Source organism: Anser cygnoides, chromosome 4 (assembly GCF_040182565.1).
Source record: "Anser cygnoides isolate HZ-2024a breed goose chromosome 4, Taihu_goose_T2T_genome, whole genome shotgun sequence".
Classification (NCBI taxonomy): Eukaryota; Metazoa; Chordata; class Aves; order Anseriformes; family Anatidae; genus Anser; species Anser cygnoides.
This window is the reverse complement of record NC_089876.1, coordinates 48,496,843-48,521,571: the sequence shown is the minus strand read 5'-3', so window position 1 is coordinate 48,521,571 and position 24,729 is coordinate 48,496,843. Positions and strand designations below refer to the sequence as shown.

The following is a 24,729-nucleotide window of genomic DNA, read 5'->3' as shown; positions in this document are numbered from 1 at the left end:
TAAAAATAAACTGCTGCTCACAGATGGTACACAAATTCAAATAATGATCCACAATTATTTGCTAGTTTAAAGCTAAGGTTGCTCTTTAGAATGTGGGGCCTCTTTCCCCTCAATGTGTTGTGGCCTTTGCATATCTGCACTGCTTTTAAAATGTAATTCTCAAAAATAAACAGGAGGTAAAAGAAGTCCTAAAGCTTTAGTCTGCCCTACATATTCTCTCATGGTTTCTGTCAGAGATATTTTCCTCTGTACAACATTGGAAAGTGCAGTGCATTTTGGGGAAGATTAATATATGCAAATATAATACAAGTGCACAGAGCATGTCAAAAGTCCTTTATTATTGCTAAGACAACTGAAACACTGGAAAGACAAAAACTCCGCTTATTTTAGAAAGGCAGATAACACAACCCATTTAAACTGAAGGAAGAATATTCCATATCCGTATGTGGTCCTGAAGCTGGCAATTTTCTTTTGATGCATGAGATCAATATTCCCAGAGCATCCTGGCGTTTGATTGCCTGCATCCCTGAATTGCTCATACAGATTACAGACGACGGTCGGCTCAGCAGGACATGTGCTGCTTGGCAAAGCACCTGGTCAGCTGCAGGTTGCTATTTGTTGGTGTGTTGCACAAGCACCTTTTGGGAAATAAGAATCAGAGTATCGGGAGACGTGAGCACCAGGTAATTTACTTTGATGTCACTATTGTTCCTTCATCTCTAGGGTTTCATTCAAACTAATGCATGGGTTCTATGATTTTATTTTTTTCAGAAAGCGCTACAGTGAGTTTGTTCCTTACAGAAAGAGCTGTCCACTTGAATCCATGCTGGAAAATTTTGGACAGCCACCTGCCTCTGAGAATGGGGTGGATGAAAATGTGTCCCTCCAGTCTTACTGCGGTGGCATGAACCGAGTGGAGTACATGTATCCACCTCATAGTAACAGGTATGTGGGTTACACGTAGGGTATAGGCATGGGTTCTCAAACCCTAATATATTCTGCAAAGCACAGATGAAGTCAGTTTTCAGCCCAAATTTTGATGCATAGATGTATCCACTGCTGTGCCCTATCTCCAGCCTAAGTAGTTATGGAAAACTGATGTTTAAATACCTGGGTACTGAAGCGTCTGACCTTGTACACGGATACATACACGCTGAGGGAAAGGCAGCACAAAACTGGGAAACGTTTCTCTTTTTTTAACTGCAGGGACACCATGCGGGGTGGCCAGCACTAGAGAAACTCCTTCAGGAAAAGCATTAAGGGTCTTTTTACAGTATTTTATTCTTGTGGTACAGAAGTGAGAGTACGATGATGGGGAAAATAAAAATCCCAAGCAGAAGGGCACCAGCAAATGAAGGCAGGGCCTCGGGCAAGAAGGAGGGCGCTCGGCGGTGTAAACAACCTCCGGGGCCTGCCGCCCTCCTCAGCCGGAGCCCGCGGCCTGCAGCGGGGCGGCGGCCCCGCGGTCCCACCCGGGCACCCCGCCCGCCCTTTGTCCGCTCGTGGTTGCGCGGCGGCGTCGCCAAGCGACGGGCAATACGGGCGGCGGGGCCGGCCGTGCGGGAGCAGCCGGCCGTGCGGGGCGGCCGAAGGCAGCCCGCGGCCCGGGCCCGCAGCCAGGCGGGACGCCGCAAGGCGCAGGGGCGGCAGGCGGCCGCCATGCCGGGACAAGGCGGCGGCAGGCGGGCGGGGGCGCGGAGAGGCGCGGCGCAGGTGAGCGGCAGGCCCCGGGAGCAGGTCGGGTCTGCAGAAGAAGGCGGCTATTTGGGCATCGGGGGGTACCGCAAAGCTCGGGATCGGCTCCTTCTTCTGCTGCCGTCTCCTCTGATTTCCCCTCCCCCAAGCCACAGTTAGGGTTTTAGGCAAGTCGGGGGGGGGGTCTCTCCGCGCCTCCGTTCCCGGGCCGCGGAGGGGTGGCCATAGCACTGCCCCGTCTTGCCGAGGGGTTTTGCAGGTGAAATTCGCGAGTGAAAATAGGAGATGTAGTTCATGTACAAAGGCTGCCCTCAGCTGGCCACATTGTTAAAAATACCTCCACGTATCGAGCACTTAAAAATGGGGAGAATGAGGATGGAGTGAAAACAGTGTTTTACTTACCCTTCTTGGGAATTTAAAGTTAAATGGGGTAATCTCTGTTGCACAGTTTTACTTATGCATGTGTTGGAGGAGGGGATTAGTGCTGAATTTGAAGAAGTGAAACTTCTGTATGAAAGTTATTTGCAATACCATTTCAGGGTGAGCTACAAGAAGCAATTTCTGCTAATGCAGCAAGGGAACAAACAGCTGTTTACTCAGATGACTTTGAGAGTGAAGAAGTTGCCATATTAAACGGTAAGACAGAATTAAAAAATTTTGCCTGCGTCTTTTCTGTTCTTAACTCATTAGTAGATCACAAGGAATCTTTGTGAGTCAATATGCATGAATGTTCCAAGATTCATGTCGTGTCAACTTCTAAATCACTTAGTCCTCCCCTACAAAATTAGGAGCTGTGTTCCCAGCAAAATTAGGGGTGTTGCCGACATGCTACACTAGACACAGTATGTGCTGTTTCTTATAGCTGTGAAACACCTAAGCCAAGTTTTTAGATCTGCACCTGGATGAGACAGTGCACACTACCGTGAATAAAAGTTGACATGGTCAGAGAGAAAGCCATAATGCTGCTTTATTGTTTTACCAGACAGGACAATCAGAGATGCAAGATGCGCTGCAGAGCATGCTTGCCTGGCAGTGTAGGCAAGCCAGCAACAGGTTTGGTCTGGCAATTTTTCCAGGGCCGGGATGCATTTGATATTTGGTAATGTTTATGTTTAGATTAATTAGGCTGACCTAGTGACTGATGTGGTGAATTCCTGATATGGTGCTGCATATTAAGAGAAATATGAATCTTAAATATTGTAATCTGTTTCTAAAAGGACTACCTATGTGTAATACTTGTGTTTTCATTCACATCTGAAGCATCTTTTAAAAGTTGGTGGGATGCTTTGATTTCCCTGTGGAGACAAGCTTTATAAAGAAGCTCCTCGTGGATTAAATATTGTACTCAACTATCATGGCATTTTTTGTCATCTGTCTTGAGTATTTGAATCTGAAGTAAAGTAAATTAGTAATAACAGTCTACAGAAAGATAAACATTTTTAAAAAAGTGTGAACCTTAACTTTGGAGCGGAAAGTATATTCATTTAAGTATCTTCTAGTTGATTTCAGATGGGACTGAAGTACAGAGAAAAGAAGTGGATGATGGGGTCTAGTAACTGCACATGTATAGCTTTATTGTGTTGACTTGCTTCTGCTTCTTACAACATTGGAGATGCCGTTTTTTGGAAGGGATTTAAATTGCGTGACAGATAAGAATTAACCATTGAAGATTTGAAGTATTTTCTTCAGATTGGGCCCACAAAAACAGATGACAGGAAAGGATATAGAAGAAGGATCCAGTTTGGTGGTTTGGGGAGATCAGAGGTGCAGAAAGGGAACTGCTTAGAGATTTAAGTCGGAAGAGAGTTATATGAAAAACACATTTAAATCATAGAAGATATAGTTTCTGTGTCCTGTATTTTTCCATTTGTCTCAAAAGCTGCTAATATACGGTTTTCAGGTATTGTGGAGGAATGTCGTAAAAGCAGTTCAGATGCTGACAGCACTAAGAAATCTGTTGCTTTTGAGAGTCCTCTCTCAGATGACGGTACATCACAAAAAGCAGCTGACTTAGAAAATGAAGGTGCTGATGACTTGACTTTATCCTTTCATGAAAGGAAGCTTCAGCAAAAAACACTTTCAGAAAGTGAAAACATACAAGATGACAGAATAAATGAAGTGTGCTGTTTGGAAAGTAAAAATGAAGACAATGACAGAAAAAATAATGAAGAGCATTCAGCTGCTGAATTACAATGTCCTATGAGTGAGATTGACCACTGCAATGATTTGCCTATGCCTGAACTAAAGAAAGAAAGAAAGGCTGTTACGCTGGATCAAAAGGAAAAGAAGCCAATACCAAAGCCAAGGGTGCACAAAACAAGAAATACGTCAGCATCAGGTGAAAAGAAAGTACTTGAATATTGTTGCTGTTGCTTGCTTAGCCATATTATATTATTTTAAATGTGTTGTTGTTAGGGTTATTTTCTGTGTTAAGTATATTTTCAGTTGTTTTGACTTTTGATGTATTTATTTAATGTTCTTCTAATAATACATGTTTTGATAACCTGCTTGGATGGGAATCTGAACCACTGTGGGTCAAGTATCAAGAGGTTCCTATCTGTCTTTTCCTTTCAGGAGCTGGAAACCAACTGTTTGGGTGCTTAAAGTTTACTTTTCCATCAGTACATCTGCATGGAAGGTGTGGGAGGGCTAAAGCTTCGTCTCCTCCATGTATGCATAACACAGAGAGCCATATTTACACAATGTCCACGGCATCCACCCATCCATTAATGGAAAGGTCATTAAACAGGCCTTCCCTCTCCACGGTCAATGAAGTTAGAACACAGTGTTCGCAAATACAGTGTTGAAGTCATGATGCTGAGACTTCATGCTGCTGTTGTGTAATAGAATGTCAGAATGAGCCATAACCAAAATGTTATGGATGGTAGACTTCTTATCATCACAAAGCTAGGACTTAAAATGTTCTTTGCTTTGTAGATACTGAGCTACTTTGGATGCATATTCAAAAAAAAAGTTTAGTGACATAAAGAGGACTTCAGTGTTTCATTATAAGAGCTAATTTATTTTATAACATGCAAAGCGAAACTTAGAATTCTGCTAGTTGGCTGTATGTACTTTTAAAAATTTTAAAAGTTGAAAGACTTCATGTTTTTTACCTACTTGCCAGTATGGGAAGAATTTTTCCTGTGCTCTGTTTCCATTATTAGTTTTTTGGTTTTATTTCAAGAGGAATTTATGGCTGGTCATTACCTGTGATGGAAGATGACAACTTTGAAATTGGTAAAGCATAATTAGTGGTATCTGCTACTTTTTTTCTTTCCACATGATGGCACCGAAGTGCCAGATACTTGAATGTGCAGCTAGGCACTCTAGATGTTTTTCTTTCATGGCCAGAAAGCCTGTGTAGTTTTTACATGGGCAGAAAAAACATTGGAGAAAAAACATTTTCCTCATGTAAATGCTAGTACATTGTCTTCAACAGTCAACTGTTGTGAACTTACTCATATTAGATAAATAGATCCCTAGCCAACAGAGGAGTCCACCAACCAAAGACTTACCAGCTTTGTCTGCTCGTTTGATGTTAGTGTGCACTGACGGTTTTTGCATGCCATAAGTCACTTGTAAGAATATTGTTGTGACCTCTCAGCTCTCTGAACTTCACAGTAACTGTACAATTAGGCTTTACACTGCTGAATGTGCTGAATGGCCATGGTGATTCTCTCATTTCCTGTGATGTATATGAACAAGGACTTAATAGGTAATACTTCCATGTCAGTCTGCAGAATTAGATATGTATTTCCATGTGTCTCAACATACATCAAGCAAAAGGCAGGTAGAAAGCTGTTGATCTTGTCAGTGGCAGGGTAGGGGGGAGAAAATGCGAGGAAAATTGGAGGAAGTTTAGGAGCCAAAGGATAGAAATCTCTGAGAAACCATTGCAAAGTAGATCTGCTGCTCAGTGACTGACTTAGGAAAGGATCGGAGACATCACTGAAGAAGGTGGATGTATACTGTGGGCCCTCCTCTGACCACATTTCTCATGATGTCTTCTTCTACCCAGGGTTTTTCTGCTCTGCACCATATGGAGAGAAGCAGTCTTCCCTTCATATCTTCTCTAGTAGATAGAGTTAAGCAGAATAACAAAAAGTTTCTTACAACAGTGCTGTTAGATACATGCTCTCTTTTATGTTTATGAAAACTTTTAAATTGTCTCTGACTGCAGATAAGTTCTTGCATGTAGTTTCAATATATACATAGAGAGAATGATAAATGGAAAAAATAAGTTTCTAGATTGTCTGTCTACGAAATTGTTAGAAGCTTTATAACTTCCATTAAACTTTCTGAAATGTCAGTAATTCCTTATATAGCTGCTTGTATTTAGTCCCGTGTTAAGACAGATGTACTATTTAAATAGCTTGTTTAACTGAAAATAGTTGAATCTAACTTGACAAAATAGTGTTCCAGACTAAAATGTCTTTAATTAGACATAACCTAAACTATAATACTCATTTTCATCTGAGAATATCAGCATTCCTTCATTAGGTGGCTGTTACAAAGCATCACCTCAACCAAGAAGTGTCTGGAGAAAAAGCGGCCCCATGAAAGACAGTGAGTTTAGTAGGTCAGAAGAAAAAATAACTCGTAGAAGTGGATTGTCTTCGTTTTCAGCACCATCATCCCTAACTTCTCTGAATACCAGAGCCTCATCTGAGAAAAAAGTGCTTGCCGAAAGCCGTGGTCCTGAAGTAAGACCGAGAATGAAGAGTATATGTGTTTATTTTTTACCATTTACATTGGAAACTTTAAAAAGTAACTTACTAGCTGTCAAAATTTTTTGTAGGAAATATAGGAGTGGGGGAAAATACAATTTCCAATAGCATTCTAGAAATGCTATTGAGGGGCATATAAGAGAATATTACTCATTTTCTTTCTAACTAGAAACAGGATTTTGTTATGTTTTGCAGCTGTTCAGAAATGGGTTCATGGGTTTTATTTCTCTGAATGTGAGACAGTAATTATACTTGGAGAGTTCTGAAGAAACATTTTGTCAGTGTATTATAAACTCAAGTTAAATAGTTCTGATTTGTTATGAATTGCTCACTTGTTTATTTGCCACTTTCTGATCTAAGGGTCCATGGCTAGAAAGTATTTCACCACCATTTACCATTAATTTTACGTCCCACAATGAAAGATCTGGAGACTCCAATTTACTGATGTGTGGAGAAACACCACTTTCACAAGGTAGAACTTAGATATGTACAGCCATATAAATGTCATAATTTACACCTTGGTAACATCTAAGGTTCCAGTTCAAGTCTTCTTAAAATCAATGGTTTTCTTAATTTCCTCCTTTACATTCTCTTAGTATCTTTCTCTTGCCCTCATGTCTCCTTGTATTCTGCTTCTAAGAAAGGCCCAGCCTCATTCTTGCCATTATGTCTAAGTGCAGTATCAACCCAAGTAGTTAGAAATTGGGTCCTGGAAATGTCCTAGGATTGGAGAGGAACAGATCGAAGTCTGAGAAGTGAATTTGCACTTTTGACTTGAGTCAAGTGTCGGCATCATTGCCTAAGCATCCTTGAGACTTAAAACAAGTCATTTTAATTTCATTTCCTCTTTGCCATCAACGTGACCAGGATGAGCCTTTCTCTTCTTCAGGCTGGTATTGTTTTTCAATTTTGGGGGCATTTCTTAGTCTCCTTTGTTAGACAAAAAATCTGTGTTACAAAAAATGAATGGACCCAAGTTGAAAAGCACTGGAATGGGCTGTTAAACACCTTTCATATTGGTTAAGGTTATCATGCTTGGGAGTACTTTGTAAGACTCCAGCGGGTAGGTAACATAGCCTGTTGGATGCAGTGAGGGAAATGCTGTTGGCATGGCCTATGTTATGTCTGTGCACTGGGCTGCAGCCTAATGAGATCAAAGTTAGGACTTGGCTTGAAGAACTGAGTATAGGAAGGTGAACAGAAGTTGAAAAATCAGGCACAGCATACTGGGTAGTGAATAGCAAATATACTTAGATCTGAAGTTCAACAAGGCCAAGTGCCGGGTCCTGCACCTGGGGCGCAACAACCCCAAGCAGAGCTACAGGCTGGGAGATGAGTGGCTGGAAAGCTGCCTGGCCGAGAAGGACCTGGGAGTATTGGTTGATAGTCGGCTGAATATGAGCCAGCAGTGTGCCCAGGTGGCCAAGAAGGCCAACAGCATCCTGGCCTGTATAAGAAGCAGTGTGGCCAGCAGGTCTAGGGAAGTGATTGTGCCCCTGTACTCGGCTCTGGTGAGGCCACACCTCGAGTACTGTGTTCAGTTTTGGGCCCCTCGCTACGGGAAGGACATGGACGTGCTCGAGCGAGTCCAGAGAAGGGCAACCAAGCTGGTGAGGGGTCTGGAGAACAAGTCTTACGAGGAGCGGCTGAGGGAGCTGGGCTTGTTCAGCCTGGAGAAGAGGAGGCTCAGGGGCGACCTTATCGCTCTCTACAGTTACCTTAAAGGAGGCTGTAGAGAGGTGGGGGTTGGTCTGTTCTCCCATGTGCCTGGTGACAGGACGAGGGGGAATGGGCGAAAGTTGCGACAGGGGAGTTTTAGGTTGGATGTTAGGAAGAACTTCTTTACCGAAAGGGTTATTAAGCATTGGAATGGGCTGCCCAGGGAGGTGGTGGAGTCACCATCCCTGGAGGTCTTTAAAAGACGTTTAGATGTAGAGCTTAGCGATATGGTTTAGTGGAGTACTTAGTGTTAGGTCGGAGGTTGGACTCGATGATCTTGAGGTCTCTTCCAACCTAGAAATCTGTGATACTGTGATACTGTGTTTAATTTTAGTTCTTTTTTGTTTTGCTGGTACATTGAGCATTGTTACTAGAACAATATTTAAGGAGAAATTTGTATGGGGAAAAGGATATGAGCATCAGTGTACTGGAATGTGTAGATTCTCCATGAGGAGGGACAGCATAAATGGAGAAGAATGATAAGGTGCTGGTGTCAAGTGGTGGAAAAGGGACTGGAAAATAAGTGTTTCAATTTGATGCTAAAGTGTGCAAGTGTAAAGATTCCAAGCAGACCAATAAAATTTGTATAGCTAGAACTATTAAGGAGGAAACTACAACAATGCTTATGGGTTTTACGTGGCTTTTTTCATTACAGTTAATAGTCTGTATCTGTTTTGCAAACAGAGCTAAACTGACTTATACATGAAATTCAGTGATGAAGCTCATGCTACAAAATAGTCAGAAATCTAAAGTAAATCAGCTGTCTACAGTGTCCTGCACACCAACTGCTGCAACTTAACTACACTTGTATAGTTTCTGATGTCTACAGCTTGTATACGGTTGTTATACTAGCTTAGTAATAAGCTTAAAGTGAAAAATGAAAGGTTACATATCAACAGAAGATAGAAAATGGTTCATACGAATTCAGAATTTTCTTTGTCACCTGGAACCTACCTTCATCACTGTGATTAAATTTCTTACATTGTCAGCGTCAGTAGTTCTTTCTTCAGTTAACTTGGAGTTACTGTCATCCAAAACTTACTTCTTTTCATCAGAAGACTGTAACTTAGAATTTATCATAGATATTCCTGGTTTGTATCTTAATTATTTGAAAAGTTTAGATCTCTGTTAATGTCTGTTCAGATCTGATAAAAACGTTTTTAAGTATTATTGAAAAAGTGCTTCCTAACTGGCAATTTCACCATTTAGGCATGCATTTAAATTGATGTGACATTTTGCTTAAATCCTCACCACTGAGGTGAGAAATAATCTTTCCATTATTTCCTTGTGCATCCCACACTCCCATAAAACAACACACAGATTCTTTTTTTCTTTATGCAGATTGTCATACAGACTTTAGTAGTAGTGTAGACTTCTCTAGATGTGAAGAGTTCCTGCTGTGATCGGAATGGCTCTTGCTTTTGGTTTCTGCTCTATAGCCAAGTTCACGTGGAGAGGCAGCTGGGAAGTTTTGCTGTTATCATGCTCTTATACTTGTTAAAACTTTGGTTGTATATAGTAAACACATTATCCTATGTGAAATTCAGTAATATGTTTCATAAACAAATGTTTTTAGTACAGAAATAACAATAATGAGAAACCATGAAACTCTTGTTAACATATTGTCTAAGCGAATGTGTCCTCTTAATCTTTTTACTCCTGTTAGATGAGAGGAAGGATACCAGCCCCAGTGTGATAGAAGCAATGATCACAACAGCGTATGAGAAAACAAAGAAATCAGAGAAGTCAACAGATGACAGTTCAGATAAAAAGGAGAACTTTGTGCAAGGGCACATAGTAACTGATACAGTACAGGAAGCGTCAGTAGATGGTCAGTCTGAACATGTGGAATCGAAGAATACTTCAGAGGACTTTGTCCAGGTATTTTTATATGTGTTTTTACTGTTGTTCAGAACAATGAGCAGTGCAATGAAAAGTTTTGTAAAGAAATTTGCAGTTAGTACCTTAAATGTGTAAAACTCTGCTTGTAAAAGTTTTAGACACGAGGCTCTTACAAATTATGGATAGTTTTAAGGAAGATGTAGGGAATACCTTTCACAGAAATAGTTTTAAACAGACAAAGGTAGTAAAATGTGTGTTTTCAAATCTTAATTAATTATCCTTATGGAAGTTAAAATGCCAAATCTCTATTTTGAGGATTGAAAAGTTGAAATGATCAGTGTATGTTGGCAGAGGATGGAATCCATGGTGTGACTTGATTAACAAATAAGACACAAAGTACTTTATGCCTTATCATGAGAAAGAAAATATGTAGGTATATGTAACTGTTAAAGCTAAATATTAAAAACAATTTAAATAATGTTGATATAACAGGGGAGCCCACTGTCCCTTTAGGTTCTTTTTATTCCTTTTTATCTCTAAACTATCGACTGTATTTCAACATAATGCAAAGAAACATTTCTAGATGCCATTCCAAACATTTCAAAAGGTGGTGTGTTTTTTTAACTTTCTTACAGTACTGTACTGTACCCTTTCTGTATTTGAGTGGCTTTCATGTGTATATATGTTTAACATCCTTGTTAAATTTTAAAATCTGTGTCATCCTGATCTAGTTCTGTTATCTGAGAGACTGCAATTTTTGTTTTCTCTTGCATTTCTTAGAAACAAAGTGAAACAAAGGCGACAGTTCTACAAAAATCAAAACCTTCATCTTGCAGGTGAGAGAACAATGCTGTCTATCATAGTCTACAGAGCATAAGATGTACGTAGGTGCCCTGACAATGCCACTTTGCTCTCATTTTCTGTCAGCATTTTCTTCACTGCTGACAACTTCTCACCATCTGTGGAGGATACCTTAGGAGATGAGACGTTATTATAATCCTTGCTCAGTATCTCCTCTGTCAGATTAGACTCCAAGTCTTTTGTCAATTTCTATAATGAGTGTGTGCTCATGTGTCCACCAGTGAATCCAATTTGTGTTATCTTAACAGGTTTTAAGCTTTTTTATGGATGAAAGCATAAGGAGCTTGTAAATGTTCTTGGGCTGAATATGTTGAATAATGGCTTGTTTTCTCAGTAATAAACCTGCCCAAAGAAAACGTGCTTTTTCCTCCTTTCCTATCTCCACACAAGTACATGTACAAACCGAATCACATTAAGTTCTGGTATCAAGAGAAATGAAAGGAACACTGCTTGCTAGCAGCTACAGTAAATGAAAGGATGATTAATATGTTTGTGTCTTTACAGGTCTCTGTCTTCTGCACACTTAAAGAAAAAAGGAAAAGCTGTTCCATCAGCTACAGCTGTTTCACCTCAATACTTGGGAACATTGAAGGTGTTGGAGAATAAACACTTGCAGAAGAACAGTAGAGAATTTGACAAAGCAGATAGTTTACGAGCAGCTGTTTTCCAGGTAGATCTTAAACAGACAACAAAATAAAACAAAATCTCCTATGCGTATAAAGGTCTTATAGGAGCCAACAACACTTATTTTCATGAAATCAATATTGTTATGTATATTATTTTCATATGCTTACAGATTCAATAATCCTTTTATTCCAGTGGCCATACCTTTTCATCAAATTACAGACTTAAAAGCTAGATGAGAGGGACATACTTTGTTTTGTAATTTTATTTTTGTGTCAGACTATTCTCAGACATATATTTTCCTTTATTTTTATTTTTTCCTTAACAAAAGTAAGTGTTTAGTTTAAAATTTCTTTTTCTGGTATCTTCTATTCAGTTGGCATTTAGGAAAAGTAAAAACAAGTCTAGTATTCTCTCTGGAAGGATAACCTGTGTGGATTCCGTATAGAATTTCATCACAATTCATATGTGGGTTCCAACAGATTTTTGTTACTAACCTGTGTGATGAAAAATACGCATTCCTTTTGTTAACAGATGTTGTTCATATTGGTATATGTTTGTAATACTATTTATGGTTCTAACCCAAAATTTAGAGCCTGAAATCCATACTTATAGTCTGCATAGTTTTAAAGGTAGAATAGGTTACATTTAGGACACTCGTTTTTTTAAGCAGCATACCAAATATATAATTAAACCTTGAAAATTTAGGCCAGATTCTGCAAATGACTCATAACACATAACAGTGCCTGGAGTCTCACTCTTCCCAGTTGGACTTTGTTCTCTTTAGTTACAAGTATTTGCAAGAGACAATAAATCTAAACAATATTCCTGTATCCCAAGTAATAAGAATATTCCATATTTCTTTTTCTTCTTCTTTTTTTTTTTAATGCTTATGTCTTGTTGATGTTTTTAAGAGATTTTATTAAAGATCTTTAAGGCTTTTCACGTTTGTAGCTATCATTGTAGAACCTTAGACTTTTCTTAACATAAAAGAAATCACACAAAAAAATATCTGTTGTGAAGGTCCTTAAAGTAGTTTAATTTGAACCGTGTCTTACTTTTCCACATGGGATAATTATTAAAGTAGCACATGGAAGAACTGAGAGTGATTCTGGTTGTCATTATATTGGTGCTGCTCTAATAATATTCATCTGTTTTAACCGAACATCTTTAGTTACAGCTTAAAAACACTTTAAAAGTGTAAAAGTCTTCTAATATTGTTACAGAATTGGCTGGAAAAGAAAAGGGCTTTACTACTGGAATTAAAGAGAAATGAAAAGAAAAAAGCTGAAAATCTGAGGATCAATACTGAAGAGGTTTGTTTACACTCTTGTTTAAGGAGAATTTGACAAACTATCATTCTCTGAAGTATGTTTACCTGTGCTTTGTGTCTAATTACATCACTCTGCTACTGTAAGGCCTCCGGCTTTCTCTAATTGGAAGCAGTAAGTGACATGTCCTGATTGTTATGGTTGTGCTAAAGGGTGTGTGGCTAATGCTTCCCTACACATTTGCACCAGGGATGTTAAAAGTGTTCTTAAATTAATTAGATTAATTTTCAGGTTTGTTTACAATGATCTTGGGATACTCAACCTTTCACACGTTAAATTTCATCATATCTTCTGGTGGAAAATGAGTTTGCTCCCTATCTCAAGAGATTCTTATCTACATTTTACATATACAGTTGCTAGATTGGGTTTTTAAGTATTTAATATGTTTCCCTTTTAAGTATTTAATATGTATTTCATGTTCTTCTACACATTTTGCAAAAGTCATTTGTATAATTTGAGTGAGTTAAGTTAAAAATGAGCATAGAAAAGTCTATATAGTTCAAATTTGAGTATTACTTGGAATGTTTTCTACATATCCATTTCCATTTCTTTATTGCTGAATCTAATCCTACATTTGAGAACGAGTTTAAAGTATACTTTTTCAATTATAGATATATATTTTATATTTAAGCGTATTTAAATGTAGAATGTTATTTTCAATCTAGAAAGAAGGTGTTAAAAGAAAGGAAGCAATTGCAGCTTTTGAAGCCTGGAAAGCAATGAAAGCAAAAGAAGCAAAGAAGTTAAGTGAAAAAAAGAAGCTCGAGGAACTTAAGAAAAAGAAAGCAGAAGAACAGAATGCGGAGAAAATGGAAGCAGCACAGAAGGTAATGTGAAATATGTATATAAAGGTGGTTCAGATATAGTTCAGGAAATTGCTGAGAATAATTTTGGTTAATCCAGCAAGAGATGGAATGAACTGGATTCTAAAATCTGAACGCAGTTAATCTTTGAAGAAAACATGGTGAGATTCAGTTCTGTTGGAAATATTTAATGTTTACATTTGTACACAGACAAGCATTTCTCTGTGTTTGGAGTCTATTAGCTGAATACAAAATAAACTCCATGTAAATGCATAGGCAAAGAACTATTGTGTACTGGGGAAAATAACATGCTTTTTAGATATAATGATATCCCCTTCTGAGCAATGCAACAAACAAATATTCCAAAATTTGAACATGAAGAAATACCAAAAATATTAATCTAGTGTAAGTGAGGAGAGCACTGACAAAAAGATGAGGGGGAAGATTTCTAATGAACCTGTGATTTTCTTTAGGCATTTGAAAAATGGAAAGAAAGAAAAACAGAATACTTAAGAGAGCAAAGCAGAAAGGAAAAACAGTCTGAAAGAATCAGGAAGAAGAAAGAAGAGGAATTGGTTGAAGAAAAGAAGAAAGACAACATATCAGCAGTTGAAAAATGGTACTGCATTTGATTTTTGGCATATCAGTTTCCAGAACCTTTGCTTATAAATGCAGTAGGTCTTCTGTGAGTGCTTGATGTGCTTGTGATTGGGAAACAATGGCTTGCTTGGGATCAGGCTTTTCAGTCTCAGTGAGCAAGCACAATCCCAGTGAGAACACATTCTACAGTTTCTTTTGTTTTAGTAACTTAAATAATTTCTTCCCCAAAAGACTAGGCCCAGGCAGAGGTACTACAACTGAGAAGTAAGATTCACCGAGTAGTATAATGTCTTGCGTGACTAGTCTCATGCTTCATTAGTAAGCAATAGGAAGGAAGGTAAATCCTTCTTAAAGAATGTAGGTGTATTCAAAAGCAAATGAGATGTGTTTGCTGAAGGAATTTTTTGTTAGTTTTACAAGCCAAGAGTTTTCAGAGACTGAGTGCAATTTATTGTATTACCTGCAGAACTTTTAAATCTAATTTTTATATGATACCAGATAAGGGGGAAAGTAGTACAGAGAAAATGATGCCATAGTAGGTAGAATAATAGTTTCATTTATACCTTGGTGTTAAATTACATGAAGACGGACATCAAAAGATTTATAAATATATATGTATATTCTTGATCTGTTACTAAATGCATAATATATCTCTTTGGACTCAGTTTAGTTAATCAGTCACAGATACAGCATTTAGACTGTTACACAGTGATCTCCTGTTCTTCTTTCTCACTATACAGGAATGAAAAAAAGAAAGAATATATAAAACAAAAGAAGGCAGAAAAAATCCTAGAGAGAAGAAAGCAAGAAATACAACAGACAAAGAAGGATGAGAAAGATAAAAAGGCTATTGAAGAATATGAAAGATGGCTGGTAATTTTTTTTTTTTCACTATGTAAAAAAAATTAATGTAGTAATGAGGGTGAATACTTTCATATGGTAATGTAATATTCTTGCTGTTTCATGCTGTTACAAGAGAGGCCAGATGATGGTAGTATTACATAGCTAGTCCTCAGACACTCTTGAACAAAACGATAAAGTATGGTGTGCTTGATCTTTAGCTTACATGGAAAATGTATTCTTCCTACCTACATGACTTACGAGTTTTGAATTTCATAATCTTTTCTTCTATTCCATGTCAGGGGAAGCCGTCTCTGAATTGCCAGCTCACCACAGCACAAAACCAGCAAAACCTAGCAGCACTGCCAGCTGCAGCAGTGTAGGCATTTGCCTTCAAGGCAACATTTAGAGTGAGGAATTCTTAAATTGATAAAAGCAGTTACACTGAGGTTTGAGATTATTTTGATTGACTAGAAAGGCAAAATTCTAATGCTGCCAATTATATTTTCCCTACAACAGCATGTTTTATTCCTAGTTGTTAAGCAGTAAACTAATCTGGTAGTCTAGTCCCAACAATAAGGCAATATTTTTTTTCCTTGCAATAGAAAGGCAAACTAGAGGAGAGATTGCTAATATTTTTAGCATATATTTTCTTAAATATGTGTGACTTGCTAGTTAAAGAAAAATCTGCATTTTCCATCCTCAGCCTATGACACGTTCATTCATCATGTTGACTTCCAAAGTTTTCTTAGTTTGAGAGCATTTCTTCCATTGTCTCTCTTCCATGTGATTTCTGGCATACAGCCGGTACATAAGGGCTCTGTTGCCATTGATAAGAAGAGGATCCTGCAACTCAGCTGGCTTGAGATCCTTACGCATGCTCATTTAAACCATCGGTAGACTATAAAAAAAGTCTTTTCCAGAGTTTCAAGTAGATTTTCTGCTTTTTTCTCTGGTGATAGATGAGATTGTTCTCTTTGCTTTGCAGCTAACACACCTTTACTTCAAATAGCATATCAGCAATGACTCTGTTCCTCATGTTCTTTGGCTGGAATAATATAATCACTTTGTATAGTAACAGAGAAAATATACACCTTCAATGAACTGCAGAGAGAAACACTTGTAAAGCTGTCAATTTATTACCAAGAGAATGCAGATGATATTTGCGTACAGATAGATAAACTGTTGTCAAATCTAGGAAGGCAGGATTTTGAAAGTCTTAAATGTATTCTTTAAAATAAGGGGATTTTTGTTTGAAGGGAAATAAGAGTAATATAGTGGGAAGTATTCTATTATCTTTTTTCATTAGCAGTTGAGCAGAAATAAATGTGTGAATTCATCCTCATTTCCTCATTTCCTGAACCAAGCGTTGATCATAATGCATGGGTAAAGCAGAAATTTTAAAACCTCCTTGTAAGTTCTATAAGAAACATTCTGCTGTTATGTTAATGGAAATTCTGTTATATATACTTTTAGAGGACATTGTGTCGATCTTTGATAACACAGTTTAATACAGAAGATTACTTTTTAAGGCATGAAAATGAATGCCCTGAAAAAGGCTATTAATGTGTAAAATACTAACATAAAAAGGATAATCTTGAGCTGAGATACTTTAGTATTGCTGAGAAAGGTTAAGCTTCTGATTTTTTAAAAATTTTATTTCTTTCATAATATTTGCCTCTTGCTACTCATTAAGTACTCTTCAAGCCAATCTAGATGTAATTCTTGATTAAATGACTGCTTTTACTTAGTACTTTTTACTTTTACTACCAGTGTCTGACATTTGTCACTGACATGCACCTAGTCTGAGAAGTGGAACATAGAGGAGAATCACGTAGAAAGTTTATTATGATGGATTAGTTTGGTTTACATTATTTTTTAGATGTTAATCTTTAACTGTTTTTCTGTAAGAACCTAGAAAAAAAGTGAGTATCCTAGATGTGTTATGTTCTCCATTGTACTTGGTTAACCTAGTTGAATTGTTGAGAAGTGGTGCTGCTCTGTGCATTCTTTCAGATTTACAGTTCTTGAAAATCAATACAGTAAGGTTATGATTCCTAGAAGAAGGTTGAAATATTACCTTGAGATTGAGTATGCTCAACACCTATTTCTGGCATTCTAACGCTGTTAAAAAGCATCAGGAAGTGATATTGTACTGGATTAGTCTCATGGAATTGTTGGTTTTCTTGGTTACAAACAGCTGATGTGAGTTTTTCATTTCATGTGGTTTAATAAGATCTATCTGAAAATACTTTCTATATTGGAATCTTAATCTCCTGGTATTGCAATATGTTTGAAATACGACTGTTAATATTATTCCTCTAAAATGTTGTAAGTCTTCTGTACTATCTAAAATTCAGTTATTATGTGACAGTCACACTGCTAACAAATCTGATCTTCCCAGAATTTTGTAAGTGAAAAATGTATTCCTTTTACCAGGCTATTGAGTAAGAAATTTTAAACAGAGAAATCAAGCCAATCAAGTTGATCTGCTGTATGACAAACTGTAGTTCTAGTTTTCATCTTGCAATATTTCTTTTACTCATCTCTCATTAGTGCAAATAACCTCCTATTTATTGTATTAGGGAAGATTTATATCACTTATTATGTCTTGTGAAGATGTGAACTGTGGCCAGGATGAGAACATAAAAAGCATGGTGTGTGTTGAAGGCAGGGAAGAAGTCAGCAAGGCTTCCTGTCAAATTTATCTTTAAAAAAAACAGCTAACTTAACCCAAGACACTCTGCTTTGCATCAGGATTCATTCATGAACATGGGATCTTCAAATCCAAGTATATAAAATAGAGATGCGATTTAAAAAATCCAAAGCAACTTTAAGTCCCTTCCTGGGTGAGTGTATGCTTTACCTTTGGTTTGGCATTTTCTTACATGAATCGGTTGTGCAACATGTATTCAGTAAAGAGTGCTTTATAAACATGAAATATGCACACTTTTAAGACATGATTTCTCACGTAATTGCCACTACTGCTACAATAAGTCTTATTTTTAATGAATTTCCAATTACTTGTTGTAATGTCTCTTTGAATGTCAAATACAGATCCAGATTCTAAGATTGGTAGAATAAGATTAAGTGTTTGTAAAAGTACATACTCAGGATATGTACAAATACACCAAACAGGAGTCTGAATCATCCATGTTCCATTATAGAGAATATTCTTCCAAAGCTCACGTGTACTGCTAGCACATATCTTTTCATCTTCTTTCTTGAGAAATATCACTGATAATGCAGATTCCTTTCTGTTTAGGGCACTAACCAGTTTCCTTTAAGAATGTCTGAAACATATCTTGAACTTGTTCTAGACAGAAGAGTCAGAATCTTATGGTGCTACTTAAGCCCAGTTTGTCTCAATTATCCCTTATAATCCAGGAAGATAGAGTTTGTACAGAGAGATAATATTATTTAGTAGACTGACAGTTCTGTATCGCTTGTTTTAGTAAAGGGCATTAGTTCTCCATGCAAACCTTGCCTTGCTAATAATCAGCTTTACTAGTAACAACATGAAATCATTGTGTGTTGATTTAGCCAGACCAGATAGATAGATATTCCTTACTGAATTGTGTCTTTATGTTAACAAAGATATTCAGGTCTTTGTTTAAAAACATACTGATAGGGCTGATGTTTTAGAGTATGTTGTACTCTTACATTTTTGTACATATCACAGTTGTAGCTAGCATTAGTAAGTTTGAATAGTGTATACGTATAAAACAAGGAAAAATTCCTCTCAAGTTCCCTCTTTTACAATAACTCATCTACCACCATTTGCTAGTCTCTTCCTTTAGTTGCAGTAACCTCACTATTTCTCTTCTTAGTTATGAATAACAGAAAGATTCTGCCAGGATCATGGGATCTTGCAGTGTCCCTCAAAGGGATCGGATCATGGATTATCTAAGAGTGCCACTTATAGCTATCTTCAAGGAGCAGTACTTCCACAGCAATGTAGTTCACATGTGAAAATATTAAACTTTTATGGTGCTTCAAAATACCGGCTGATAGGTTGCAACAGAGGGAAGAACCAAGGTTAGATGGATTTGGCAAATTGATTATGATTTCAAGCCTGCGTATCCACAGTGCATCTTTATTACCAATGGCGTGTATGCCATCTGCTGTTCCTAGGCGTGCACTGTTCGTGTGCTAGAAAGCCAGCAGCTCAAGGACCTTTTTATCCACCTATCTAATGGGACACTGTAAGTGATGCTCTGATCCGTAATGTCAACCTTCATTCCACCAAGAGGGAAATATTCCTTAAGCCAGTAAGTGGTGTGCTCATGCATGCACCACAAACCTACAAGTGTGATAAAAGGAAAATTTGCACCTGTAAAGAACTCTCCAGTATACTAAATTGCTAAGGTAGATGCACTCTTAGATTTTTGATCTCCACAACAATGATATGGCAGCCATCTTTACAAAGAAGAACACTTATTTTATGTACGAACAGAATGAATGTTCTGTATGAACAGAACAATATAAGACATTAACTAATGATATTCAAGAGACCTATTATTCAGAAACTAATTAGCAATTATTTACTATTATTTTTAATCAAGCACAAAAATATCATTGCAAGTATTGCTTATCCTTCATCATCCTAACTCACCACTGCTGTTTGAAACAATAGAAAATATCATTAGAACCTTACAGTGTTTATAAAATAGATGGAGGTTTGTTTATAATTGTTTACTTCCCAGCTTAGCTCATTTGTGTGATTTAATAAGTACAGAAAGTTACACAGATGCATCAAAATTAATGTAACAAGGGACATATTTAGCATTGTGTAAGTATCCTTTTAAAAGAAATATTAAGATGAGACTAATTACATGCAAGACAAATACAATACCTAATCCACTAGGCCTTCTGTTGCATTTTTTGTTTAGCTAGTGCACAAAGCCAGCTCATCCTTGAGACTGTCACCTTAATTGTAAGCAACATCAAGTGTGCAGCCTCTGTGTTGCATTGTGCAATGTGCATGACTGAATCCCTAAACGGGATGTGCTAAGCTCCGAAAGGCAAATCTCTATTGTGTGTTAACTTCTCATTTTATCCAAGAAAGGTGTAGCAATAATTCTGACTTTTCCATTGGTAGAGTTCTTTTTTTGACACATTTTTTTTTTTTCTTAGAAAAAGACAGAGAGGAGAGAGCAGCTTGAGAGGCAGCAAAAGAAGCTCCAGGCAGCCTATGGGGATGAAGTGCATTCTCCCTGGAGTCCACCTGGTAAAGTCATGTATTCAAGGAATTACTGAGCGGTCTATTGCGTTCTACGAGAAAAGATCGTTTGCAAACTTCTGACAGTGAATAGTCATTTATTTCAATAACAGCTGCTTTTCACTGAATCTGTAATAGAAGTTGCATCCTTTCTTTTTAGTTAGTACGATCTCTGGAGATTGGTTGTCCTTTTCCAGTTCTTTAGCAAATGCACTAATTTTTGTAATTCTGCATTTAACTTAGTCTTGCTAAATACTATGTTACTTCATTCGTTTTTTGTTGAAGTCTCTATTCAGGCTATGTGAGACTGGACCCTGGTCTTTTTTTTCACACAGTAAGTAGCAGTTTATTTAGCAGAATGGTTATATTTAAGTTATTAGGCCGTATTCAGCATGAGTAATGACCGTAATTGCTCAAAATGAGTGGTCAGTTGCAACTATGCACATTCAGAATCAGGGAAAAAAAAGAAGGAAAGACGTGTTTGCCTTCAGAAATGTTTTAGAGACAATCTATTTATAAACCATTAAAAGATGATGAACAGGTGACAATTCAATAAAAGGGAAAGTACAAGCAAGGGAGCTAAACTGTATGTGCAGGATGAAAGGACAGTAATGCTAGATGATGTGTTTGAAATGCTTCTCTCCCTTTATCTGCAAGACCAGTTTCGAATGGGTAATGGAGAGGCAAAAGCAGCTCTTTTTCTTATGTGGTAGGTAAGAGTGTATTTGTGAAGAAAGTACATGATCAAGAATGCTCCTGCCATGAGGAAGATGGGACTGGGGAGTTAAGCGTGGAAGAACTGTGGGGTGAAGGCAGGAGGAGGATGGGGAAGGAGATGTTAGCTGTCTTGTGGTAGAGCAAAGACATAAAGCTAAGCAGTATGGTGGGGAGATGTTGTTTTCATGCGTTAAGAGATGAGCTGCAGAGAACACATTTAACCCTTTGATTATGTTACACTGTGAAATACAAAAATAACTTTTAAATTAAAAGTACATCATGCAGAAACAGCCTTTCATGGGGCCAAACCCAGTTAGCTATGGGATGGTAGAAAAGAATTAAACTGGAACTGGTGAAATGTAAAATGATCCAGGGCTGAGACTGTAGCTGTTAATTCTGTTTCAGGTATTCATATACACTCCATCTATTTCCTGTTTCCTGCAGGAAACAGCTATTTTAGAAGCATGTTTTGTAGTTCACACAAAATCTTACATAAAAACTGCAAGGGCAGAACAGTGGTACTCTTCTGAGGCAATCTTAGGCACTGAAAATGACTTTTCTGGAGCTTAATTAAAAGACTTCTGTTGTTGTTTTTCCGTGATCAAATAAATCCCTCCCAAACACATTTTCATCATTGCTAATAAGCCAGTTGCTGTAGTAAGTTATTAAAACTACTTTTTTTTTTTTTTTTTTGGTTCCCATGGCTATTTGCCTCACTATTTTGGAATCAATGGGAAGACTACAGATCTTTAGAGATCTTCACATCTCTTATTTGCCTACTGTCTAAACTCAGGCTGTTACTTATGTGTTTTCTTACTTTAATTTTAATAATCATGCCAGATTTGTTTCTGAAGTGAGTATTCAAAAAAAGAAAACCAACGAAAAACCCTAGTTCATAAATTATAGATGTATTTTCTCAAATGAAGATCTTGCACTTCTTTAGACTGACAGCCTCCTTGGGAAGTAAAAGGAGCATTTGGGAAGTAAACTTGCACTTTTACACTCTTATTCTGTTTATAAATTACTGAGATACTCATTAATTCTGTATTTCATTCAATGCTGGGGCATCTTCTCAGAAGAGAAAAAACACAAGACTGTCAAACAGAGGAACTTCTTCAGTTCCTGACATTGCTTGCTTGTTTGTTATGTTTTAGTGAGAGCCACTGATGATTTAAACACATTTGTTTTGGCCATAACTATTCTATTGCCATAATGCTTTGTAGGTGAAATTTATTGTTGGTGTATATGTAAACGTGAAATTCAGAAGGATATCTCCTTTCCTTATAGTTGAATATGGTTCTGTTCATTATTGTTAGTATGCACTCTTGTTTTGTGAATGCATAATTCAGAGCTTTGTCAAGTTTGACAGAAGTAGAAAGATAAATATGTTAGTCGGTGGTGGAGTAGTTATCATCATTAACCTAATTTCTGTCAGTAAATAAGGGTAAAGGAAGGCTTATAAGATGCACAGTTTTCTGTTGCAAATCATCTATTCACTGTGTAAAGAAGTATTTGCTAATCCTGAGAACAATTATGAGGTTTCGCTAATAGTTGTGCTGGATTTGTGTACAGCCAAATCATCTGATAGATCATATTTGATCCATTGTGAGGAGTGGTTGCAGATTTGATATGGCTTCTTCTAGATTAGGGTGTATCTTTACCCCAGAATCAGGTTTGAGTACATTAACTCATATTTTACACTACACATCTTGACTTCCAGTTTCCTTGCCAGCACCTAATTCATGGTAGCCCTGCCGTGGTTTGCAATTTTTTAGTGGGTCTCTGCTGGTCCTACCTCTTGCTTCCAGGTCTGTTTCTTCCCCAAAAGGTAATTGTACTTGGCCTGGCTTTTATAATTTTGTTTGTTTCTAACCATTTTCTGCTGGCATGCTCACCCAGAAATGTTGTGGCTGGAACAGTTTTGTTCTACTAAAGAGTTTGTAGTGGAGCAAGGGAACTTTATGATACCCATCCTTTGATTATATGCAGTCTGCAGGTAATCCAGCAAATCCAGACTTTTACCTGGCTTCAACTGCGCTTTACTAGAGATAATACAGACAAGTGAATAGAGAGGACTTTAATCAACTCTGGGCCTGGCTTTGTCTGGACTTCCTGCTACCTTGTGACAGGTCAGGCATTTTTTCTAGCAGTAGTGGTATGACAATGACTGTGTTAGTATCCAGAGAGAAAGCAAAAGTTCACTGCCCACAGAAACATTGAAGAAGTTGTGAACATGCACAGCCAGAGCAGCTTCAGTGGACAATCTAAGAGGCAGGGTAAAATTACATATACCAGCAGGAGATGTAACAGAATTACAGCACAGCCAGAACACAACAGAACTGCCAGCTCAAATTAGCCCACCCAAATTTTTAGGGGTGGGGTGGGGTGGGGAGAGGAACGAATTCAGGCATTTAGGCTGGAGCAGTGATGTGCATTGTCTGCTAGGCTTTTAGCACTAGGAGCCCTGAGTTCAGGTTTAGTCAAGAAACCGTAGCACTGTAATTTCATGGGAAAATTAAATGTATAGGAGACAGGAAATTTTGCTGTGCAGCTGTCATCAGGAGAGACTGAGACAAAGCATGCAGCCTGTGTGAAACTTGGCATGCTGAATCATCTAGATCTTTATTTTTGCAGTGTCCAGCTAGGGCAAGCAAGGCAAGTCCCCGTGCTGACAGGCTTGCAGTTGAGTGAGGGATGCAAATAAAAAGATTGTTAGAGGTAGTGGCAGAGCTGGAAAAAGGTATATCACATGCCTATTGCTAAGCTGAATGCTGCACCGTTACTCACTTCAAGCTTTTAGATGATTGGATAGAAAATTTTTGACAGAAGATACAAGTGGGAAGATGTTGGTGACATCCTGCAAAGGAGTGATATACCAAAAACTCACATAAATTCACAGCTTTTCAGTGAGAAAAAAATGCTGAAGATCTGTAGACACACATGGAAAAAAAAAAGATGGTACAACTCTGTGTTTGACTTTTATAATAAAATTTTGCGAGCTTTGTCTAATCTTGCATTATAAAACTTCGGACATGTTAATGCATGATGTAGAAAAAAATGGAGCTGAGATGTACAGGTGTGTACAGTAACTTATAAAAATGTATATTTATTTATAAGTCCTGTTATGTTTACAGAGGGGAAATATTTATTAATAAAGTATATTTTAGTATGATGGAATCAATGTTTGCATGTGATCTGTGGATATAAAATCTTATTTAAAGCTTTTATGCATGTAAATGAACTAAACACTATCTCTAAGCACAACATATTCTTTCATGATTGTTAATATGACAGTCTGGGAATTATATCCCACTCAAGTTATAGCTTCTGACACTACAGCCCTCTCCTTTGGTTCATGGATGCTCACTTCTGCTTGCTGCCACACCAATATAAATAGACACTGAAGGAATGCAAGGGGTTCCAAGTACTGACATGGAAGACAGTCTCTCATTTTTTCCAAAGTATTTTATTCAGGCATTAAGTTGTTGCATTGGTACACTAAAGGGGACAGGTTGATGGTCTAATTAAGCAAATTCAAAAATTTTATGCGCTACATCAAGACCTCCAAAAACAGAAGCACTTATCCACCGGGAGCTGTCCAGGCAAAATGTCGACAGGTAACAAAATGCCTTACCCCTCTTTCTCAGAAACTGTTTCTGCAGGGGGAAATTTAGATACAGCAACTAAACAAGGAGATAGGATAAACAATTTTCTGTTCAATTTCCTTGTTCTGGGTAAGAAAGACT

The 24,729-nt window shown here is 37.6% G+C and overlaps 1 protein-coding gene across 2 annotated transcripts; it reads left to right on the top strand.

Moving 5' to 3' along the window:
- Positions 1–1,108: 1,108 nt before the first annotated feature.
- On the top strand, positions 1,109–24,160 carry MAP9 (microtubule associated protein 9). 2 transcript variants are annotated; one of them, XM_066996087.1, is made up of 13 exons: positions 1,110–1,713; positions 2,235–2,331; positions 3,596–4,033; positions 6,199–6,401; positions 6,786–6,897; positions 9,811–10,025; positions 10,767–10,822; positions 11,352–11,517; positions 12,698–12,787; positions 13,468–13,629; positions 14,079–14,224; positions 14,946–15,078; positions 20,182–24,160. In XM_066996087.1, exons 1-13 carry the CDS (start codon positions 1,309–1,311, stop codon positions 20,302–20,304), a joined length of 2,346 nt encoding a protein of 781 aa, XP_066852188.1. In that variant the 5' UTR covers positions 1,110–1,308; the 3' UTR covers positions 20,305–24,160. The 2 variants fall into 2 exon arrangements, with proteins under 2 accessions (XP_066852189.1, XP_066852188.1); XM_066996088.1 differs by lacking the exons at positions 6,199–6,401; positions 6,786–6,897 and having other exon boundaries at positions 1,109–1,713.
- Positions 24,161–24,729: the final 569 nt, after the last annotated feature.

Bases quoted from the DNA above. Each gene is read 5' to 3' on its own strand.
- MAP9 (XM_066996087.1), top strand. From the start codon at position 1,309: ATGATGGGGAAAATAAAAATCCCAAGCAGAAGGGCACCAGCAAATGAA. The intron at 6,898-9,810 runs GTAGAACTTAGA...TACTCCTGTTAG, and splicing joins AGAAACACCACTTTCACAAG to ATGAGAGGAAGGATACCAGC. The intron at 14,225-14,945 runs GTACTGCATTTG...CTCACTATACAG, and splicing joins ATATCAGCAGTTGAAAAATG to GAATGAAAAAAAGAAAGAAT.